This window comes from Camelus bactrianus, chromosome 34, assembly GCF_048773025.1.
Source record: "Camelus bactrianus isolate YW-2024 breed Bactrian camel chromosome 34, ASM4877302v1, whole genome shotgun sequence".
Lineage (NCBI taxonomy): Eukaryota > Metazoa > Chordata > Mammalia > Artiodactyla > Camelidae > Camelus > Camelus bactrianus.
In genome coordinates, this window is record NC_133572.1 from 13,849,872 (window position 1) to 13,858,297 (window position 8,426).

Below are 8,426 nucleotides of genomic sequence, written 5' to 3' on the forward strand. Positions count from 1 at the left end.
AAAGACAAACTGGCCGTATTCTGCACTAACCTATATAATTATTCAACTGATCAACTAGCTTCCTAAACGCTCCTCTCCAAAATGAAGACAAAAAGCCTTCCAACTTGTAAAAAACAAAAACAAAAACAAAAAACAAACACCTCCATTTGCAAGGCTGAGGACAAAAAGTATGCAAATATCTAATGTTTTGATGTTACAATCAAATTAACAAACAGGTTTTTAAAAAAATGTTCTCTCCTCTATCCTTTCTCCTCGACAAATACTCCTGCATAACCAACCAGAACGCCAGACTCAAATTTAAACTTCTCAAACTCCAGGAAGTTTGGTACTAGAACATGGAGAGCCCCCTTTCCACGTGTACACGTGACGTCTCCCAGTCCCGTATCGAAGTTCCTTTCACATCCTCCCATTCCCGCAAAGAGCGTTCCTTGGCCAGCCCATGGGTTAGCAGGGCGCACAGCACTGTGGCAAATCACCCTGAGGATGAGGGATGCCAGGAAGGCAGGCAGACTGTGGAGTGGGCTCCAGTCATTTGGGCTGGGAATTCCAAAGCCTACAAAGGCCCCATTGAGGCCAGTTGAGAAGGGGTGAGACCAGAGGGGGAATAGAGCAAGGCCCCCGAAACACAACACAAAGCATGAGCTCTTCTTGCCAGGGTCTAAGAGGGGCATTGACGAGACCCCCCTAGCCAGTTCCCATACTGGCTTCCAACAGAAACAGCTGCTTTTTGTCAATTTCCCAAACTGCATCTGCTGACCGGACGCTTCCCTAACCAAGCCCCGGCCATCCATCCAAGTGCAATTCGTTCACTCCTCTTGCAGAAGTCAAAGTATTTACAGTTTGCAGTTTCTAAATTTAGCTCCCAATTGTATTATGTTTCTCTGGGTTTTTAAAATCCTATCAACTGGGTTGGTTTTGTTTTCTCCAAAACAGTGATTCTCCACCAGGGGCCTCCTCCTGGGTGCTAACTGTATGCTAGCATGTAATTTGCACTATACACCTCTAAGAAATGATGACAAACCTCATTTTAGAAGCAGGGGAAGTGAAGTTCTGAGAGCTGGGCTTGCCGGTGGTCACACATCTAGAAAGGGGACTCCAACCACGTGCCGACGGCCCCGGGATCCCTCGGTTCTCACTCTGCTCCGCTGCCTCTCTTCGATGGCTCTACTGCAGTTGATTTGTCAGGTATATACATAGAAGCCTGTCCCATGGGATGGCCGCAAGACCTTGATGGCAGGGACCAGGACTGTTTGGTGATGATGATATCCGGTGAGGCGTGTCCGGCAGTGCGTGTGGGCAAGCCTTTGTCACGTGGTGGGGTGGCAGATTTCCTCAAAGGACAATTTTAAATGTTTCCAGAGACATTGTGGTGATCCCTTGATATTAGGAGATGGTTAACCAAGAAAGAGAGGGGTGGTTTTATCATCTGAATGAGACCAGTTCATCTCTGAATGTGACCAGCTTTTGTCCTTAACTTCAATTAATAAAAGTGATGTCAATCACTTGCAGGCTAACCTTGCTGGGCATGTTCATCTTGGTAAACAGGGATAATACTGTATGCATTTATACAAGGTTCTTAGGAGAATTATAATCAGACAGGACATTTAAAACATTGAGCATCACACCATGCATACAACAAGAGTCTAATAATTTGTTGGTTTTTGTTGTTGCTGTTTTTACTATGTCAGGTGCCAAGAATAAAGCCTTGCACATAAATTCTGAGCTGAAATTTATTCCTAAGAAGCCAATGAAATGGGCAAGGACCTGGCGGAAGAGATAAAAGCCACTTGGGTTTGGCACTTCTCACACTACTCGACTAGAGTTAACAAGAGTCACCAAGAAACGTTCTTACATTTCCACAGCAGGGAGAATCCATTTCTTCATCTTTCTACTTCCTCGCAGATGGTAGCAAAACTTCCTATTAAGCAAAAAACCCTTGCAGCTTTGTTACTTTCTTGCTGTTCTCCGAGCAGTTTGTCAAAGCCCCCCTCTGAGAAGTCAGTACTTAACAAGGTCTAAGCTTGGAGAAGAAGAAAATCACAGAAGTCCATGGAAACACACTGGGCAAAATGGAACCTGAGATTCTGATGCTTTTAAACACAGTGAAACACTCTCTCTTATCCTCACAGCATTTTAACAATAAACCATCGCATTTCCTTACTCGTTTGTTTTTGTCAGTCACCCCCTAGGAGGAGGTAAGCTGTCTCAGAGGAAGCAATCTGCCCAGCCTGTTTCACTGCCACCCCCCCAGGGCCTAACTCATATCTGGTGCATTCGAGACTGGTTGACTGACAGACTGCGATTCCTTGTATGTATGTATGAATTAATATACATATATTTATACATTGACATACACCATTCCATGGTTTATGAATGAAGGTGTATCTATATATCCCCACACGTAAGTGCACCTTGGACATTTATGTACACATACTTGTCTTTGTGCAGATGTTACAGACTGGGAAACACAGATACCTGTTTCCCCAAACGGTGTTTCCTTAACACAATAAGGACTTCTGGCTGATCTATTATTTACCAGTAAGACACGACTGCTCACATACTAACAACCAGATGTTAAAAAACAATTAAACACGCAGAATAAAAAAAAAAAACTGACTTAACAGACCACCATACTTTGACTATCTTTTAAAATCCTCATAGCTGTTCATTAGCTTAAGGGCAAAGGGTGGGCGGGGAGGCGGTGTTCAGAATATGGACCAATAATGATTCCCTGCAAATCTGGCAAGTGAACCATTCTAAATTCTTATGGGCTGGCCAGATGTTCTTATTTAAGTTGTAACGTATACAACTTACAATTTATAATTTATGACAATGACAATAGCATCACTGGCGGGGTAAATGTGCCAGCAGCCTGGCATCGGTTTTTTATTTAAACTTGATACCAATCCCACAAGGTAGATGCCATTATACTTGCTTATAAATAAGGAAATGAAAACTCAAAGAGGTGGCATACCTCGTCATGGCCCTGTCAGCCTAAACATTCAGGATTCTACTCCGAAGCCCAAACTCCTTTCCGTGCGCAATGGTGCCTCTTACACGGTTTTACAGACACTAACTTCGAGGGGTATGTGTTTAGGCAGTTTGTATAGCGTATGGATTTTCACAAAATGCCAGCCAAACACACTGAAGACCATCCCGGGCAAGACAGCAAGGGGCAAACGTGTCTCACATGCAACCCGCCTGGGCTTCTGAGAATATGAAGCATTTTCCACTCAATTATGTTCTCCAAGAGAAATTTATTCTCCAACAGAGCTTCATTATTCCTCCTCCTATATTAAAAAAAAAAGGGCTCTTTCATTGCAAACCAATGGGAAGTTCTTAACTCATTTCCTTCTATCACTTGAAATGAAAATGCTTTCTGTCTTTAGAGAAAAGAGTTGCTGGATAATATGCCTTTTGGGGTCTTTTGAGTCTAACAATCAATACTGTGACGGCAAGAGAAAATTAGCTTTAATATACTTTTAAGGGGAGTGGGGTTATTTTTAAACTTAATGACAGAATTCTAAAAAGAGAGACGTCTTCCCTCTCAGCTTAAAGGAGAATTCAGCTGCCTTTCCCTGCAAGGATTGGCTATTATCTATTTGACCTTCTTTCTGGGAGCAGGCCTGAGAAGCAGAGAGAAATTACATGGTTTAAAAGTTGTTTGTTTGTTTTTTTTTTAATTTATAGATGTTTCTGAACATTTGCAACTAAAGAGAGTGAAAAATGTTGAAGTTGGCTCTCATCTACCAATATAGTGCTTGGAAAGATCTTGCACAGAGCAAAGGAAAGCGCTCTATACCCCCTCCCCACTCCCAGACCACTACAGTCATAGTTAGAACTAACTGCAGCATCGTCAGCTCAGGGAACTGAAGGTGAAAGGGGCACCTGACAGTGGCAGAAGCATCCGCTTGTCCCTTCAACATGAACAGGGCAGCGGGGAGGAAGGGGAAACAGCCCTGTCTCACTTCCAATCTGACTTCACAAAAGAACTTATTTTTAGACACTTAAACTGAAATCCCCAGAAGCGCAGGGAAACTCAACCTCTGAGAGGGTCCTCAGAGTTCCGGTTTCCAACCTCGTTTGAGTTTGTTGTCTGCTTTCTGACTTCAAGCCCCTGCCTAATGCACATCTTCCAGCCTCCAGAAGGCATCCACAGTCCAAGCCAAGAAAAAGAACTGGGAGCTTTCGAGCTTCATGTGACAGAAATTCCAGCACAGACCCTTCAAAGGTACATGACCTTGGGGAAGTAACTCCTCCTTCTGAAGACTCAGTTTGTGGTTGGTAAGATGGGGACAGAATATCTGTTACCAGAAAGTTGTTGAAGGTTCAGTAAAAATTACACAGCACTGGGCTCTTAGTAGGGCATCAGTAAGTGTCCTATGTTTTTGTGCAGGCACACTGCACAAAGCAGCGAGAGCCCGGCTGGGTGTCCATGTTCTCCCTGCCCAAGACTTGCCCATGACTCCCTCATTTGTGAAGCACGTTACCAATGATTCACCAAACCTCAGGAAGATGCCTGGTACCTGCTTCTAATTCTTTATAGCTTCAAACGTCTGCAGAGCCCAAGAGATAAATTCTCATTAAGTTCAAGGGACAAAGTTAGCCTGGATTCTTATTCCCACCGGTTATCGGCAAATCGCTGAAAGAAACCCAGGCTTGGGAAGAAACGCGTACAGACTTTACATGGCCAAAGCAAGTTTCTGCACATCTTCTGGGTCAAGGGCTGGGAAAGGGCCCCTGACTAATGTCTCCAGGTTAGGAACGACAAAGAAAGGGAGGAGGACAAGGAGGACCGGACGTAAGGGCCTCTGAGGGCCGGTGACCCTGTCGTCAACGCACCAGGAGGAAAGGACACGAGAGGGGTGGAGCCGCGAGGGCAGGAGTACCTGAAGGCTCTGGCCGCCGTCTGGTTCCTCCTCCACGCCGTGCCCTGTTGCAGCACCCCCTGCACGATCTCCTTCTCGTTGGGCAGCCGGTAGACCGGGAAGATGTAGAGCCAACAGAGGACCACGACGCAGAGGGCACTGGCTCCCACGGGCAGCCGAGTCCGCGGGAACTTCCACGCCAGGACGGCCATGGCCCCTCTGGATGTATGTCGCCGGGCCCGCCCGCAGGGGCTCATCGCAGCCCCGGGGTCCCGGGGGGCGAGGGCCAGAGCCTCAGCACAACGCCAGGCGCAGTGGCAGCGGAGGGTCCCCCCACCGCCGGGCCCCCATGCACATACACCTTTCGCTTTCTTGCTCGCACTGGCACGCACGCTCCTTCGGCGCCCGCGGCCCCAAAGGTCAGCGCAAGGATTTTTCCCAAGGCAACTTTTTCAAGGATTTCTTTCTAGGGGAAGTGGCCGGGAAGCAAGTCACGAGCTATGGCCATGGTCGCTTCCCCTGCAGAAGGCGGGCGCTGGGGTCTGAGAGAGCTCGGGGAGCGGCGGCGGCGAGTCGCTCCCGCCGGTTCTGCAGCATCACGGTCGCCCTCGGCCTGGGTCCGGGGAGAGGCTCGGCTTGCCCCCAGACATTTGGCCCGCGGCGTCCCCTTCAGAGCGATGCTCCTGCGCCCTTCGCCGCCTCTCCCCGCCTCCCGCGCTGCTGCGCCGCCAGGCACCCCCCCACCCCAGACGCGCTCCCCGCGCCGCGCCAAGTCCTTGGAAATTTCCACGGCGGCCCGGGACCGCTAGCCCGCCCCGGGCTTCTCCGCCTCGCCAGCCGGGACCCCCGCTCCCCACCCCTCCCGGAGAAGAAAAGAACTCGCTCTCATCAGTTAATTCAGCGGCGCGCCGCAGCCTTCCGCTGCGCCCGGGACTTCGCAGACAGACGCCCGGGGATTGGTGGAAATCAAGGTCTCCCCTCCCTCCCCCACCCGCAAAATTGCCTCCTTCGACCCGTTCAGATCCGCGACGCTCGGCAGGAGCGCGCGCCCCGCTCTCCCGCCCTTGTCCTCTGGAGAGAGATGGAAACAAATAAACAAAAAACCACCCCTCCCCAACGTGTATATATACAAATCCCTGAGTGTGGCGGAGACTGACTGATAGGCTGACCCTCCGACACGCAGCCGGCGTGCCGGGGCTGTCACCCTGCCGCCGTCACCCTCGACTCTATCTCACTGGTTGGTTATTAACCCGCAGTGAGGCGCGGGGAGGCCGGCGGAGATTTGTTCCTTCCTGAACCCCCAACCCCCACCCCCCCGGTCCCGGAGCCGCGGCTCCAGCGACCCCCGTGCGCGCGCGCGCACACACACACGCAGACACACACGGGCCCGCACGCGCGCGCACGAGGAGGTGCGTGCTCACCGGGGTCCTCTGCCTCGCCTCCGCCCTGCGGGGAAAGGCGCTGCTGCGTCCAGATGTGCAGGCAGCTTGCGCCCAGGCGAGCAGACCTCGGGACGTGACAATGCTTTGGAGACGCGGTCGCCGCCTCTGCCTTTTGGATTAAAGGGACATTTGTGCTTCCACGTCTCTCTCGCTCCACTCACAAGGTTACCGCAACCCCGACCTTGGGAGAGCGCCACCCGCCTGGACCACCGGAGCCCAGGGAGCCACAGTTAGGCATTTCTGCTCGCCCTGGCAGACGGCGAATGGCTCGGCTACCTCCTAGCGGTTGCCTGTTCTATTTGCTTTAGCATCCTGTCAAGCATAAAGTGTGCAGGGACAAAGAAAGCCGCCAAGCCTAGTAAACGGGTCGCCTTGGCCGTAGCTCCACCTGATCAACCGACCAGGCAGCAGCGTCCCGCGAGCCCGCACTGACCGCTACATGACCTGATGTTTCTTTCCCCAGCATCTTTCTCCACCGAGAGATGGAACTTGAGAAGTTGATGGAAAGTTATTTACCAAAAATGACCAAACGACCACCAGAGTCGCATTCCTCCCTTTTAGGAGAGTGACCCACTGCCCTCCACGCGCAAGCGTGCCCTAGAATTCCCTCCTCCTTAGGGAAATCAGGAGAGGCGGGAAAGCGTAAAATTCCGAAGTTCCATTTTACCAGAGTAGAGCCTAATACAGATTATTTGAAATGAAGATTATCTGAAGTCCCGCAAAGTAACCAACCCAGTCTCTTCTGTTCTGGAAAGGGGGTTAGGGGCGCGGGAGGCAAACTTTCCCTTAGTTTCCAGGCGGCGGATAAATCATCTGCCATCTTTTTTCAATAGAACACAAACCATCCCAATTTCTGTTTTTTTCCCCGAGTCCAAGGGATGCTTGTGGAGTAAGTAACAAAGAAATAAGACAACAAGCAAAAACAAGACATATTGCAGTCATGAAGGGGCTATGTCAGTGTTTCCCTATTTAACACCAAAAAAATGCAACAAAGTTCTGCCTTAAATCGAGGGACTTCTGTGATGCAATGTGCTGTTTTTCCTTCTTCTGAAAACTGAGATTCTCTTACCTGTGTCGACGCTTTGTCCCACTCTACAATCCACCTTCATTGCCTGCTTCTTCGTAGCGTGAACACTGAATCTAGTCAGGCCATCGCCTTTTCCTTTTCCCTTCCAACTCACACAGGCATCCGTTTTGTCACTGTTTTGTGGTCCACGTTCCTCTTGCACGGGATGTTTTTTTTTTTTTTTCTCTCCCTCTATACAAATCCAATGCATCACTCAAGGGCAACACCAATGACTAGGAATTTCCCCCTCCATGTAGTCCCAGCCCACTTAAAACACAGGCTTTGTGGGTAGGAATTTAATAAATGTTTCTGGTTTCTGCTTCTTTTCCTTTTGACTTCCTGCTCTGAATGTCTATAATATCTGCTGGCTCTGACAGATGATTTAACACTTCGATGTGTTGTTGTGTTATGTTGCTAGCATTTTTCATACGTAATTTTGTCTCAGCAAAGGGGCGGTAAGCGTACTTGGTCTCATGTATCACATGACAAGCCTGTGCTTTTGATTCGAATGAGGCGTCCACGTGACACCCCTCTGCGTCTGGGGGAAAGAGCAGGGACAATATTTTACATTTTTTCATATTCCTGGAGGTACCACCTCAGGCTTGAGCACACGCGTATTCAACAAATAATTGTTGCTTGATTGTTTGCTTGATAAATTGGAGGGCCTCAAAAATTTCTCTGGGCTGTTGCTAAGGCAGCACTGTCTAACGGAAAGGTATAAAGCCCATGTTCAATGTTTTAAATAAAACATTTTACCTGATATTTAGCTCTCTGGTTTATATGACTTTTAGTAGGTAGTTTTGAGGTGGGAAGCCCCATGAAAAAGACTGGCAGGACCACTACTCTCCTGCCGGCACCATCTGGTTCCCTGGCCCCAGTGGCATTATCTTGCTTTTTAAACTCTGAAATGGCTTACTTCTAGGAAAGCGGAACTTACCCCTACGATTCTGTTGGTTCCCTGAGCTAACTCCTGATTGGTCCATTTGTAGTGCTTCATTGCCTGGAGCTCACTCATGATTGGTCCATTTCCTTCACTCCTGATTGGTCCAT

The 8,426-nt window shown here is 49.2% G+C and overlaps 1 protein-coding gene across 4 annotated transcripts in view; it reads right to left on the minus strand.

The window, feature by feature from the left end:
• The window catches only part of ST8SIA1 (ST8 alpha-N-acetyl-neuraminide alpha-2,8-sialyltransferase 1), a 114,968-nt gene extending 108,301 nt beyond the window's left edge, over positions 1 to 6,667 (minus strand). For 2 of the 4 annotated variants that reach the window (XR_012504100.1, XM_074357915.1), the window contains exon 1: positions 4,890 to 6,664. Coding sequence is in view for 3 of the 4 variants with exons in the window: in XM_074357915.1 (XP_074214016.1) it covers positions 4,890 to 5,125 (236 nt within the window). In the remaining variant the exon portion in view is untranslated. Of the gene's footprint in view, positions 1 to 4,889 lie in introns of all 4 variants that reach the window. The other 2 variants (XM_074357916.1, XM_074357917.1) reach the window with 2 other exon arrangements.
• Between the last annotated feature and the right edge of the window lie 1,759 nt (positions 6,668 to 8,426).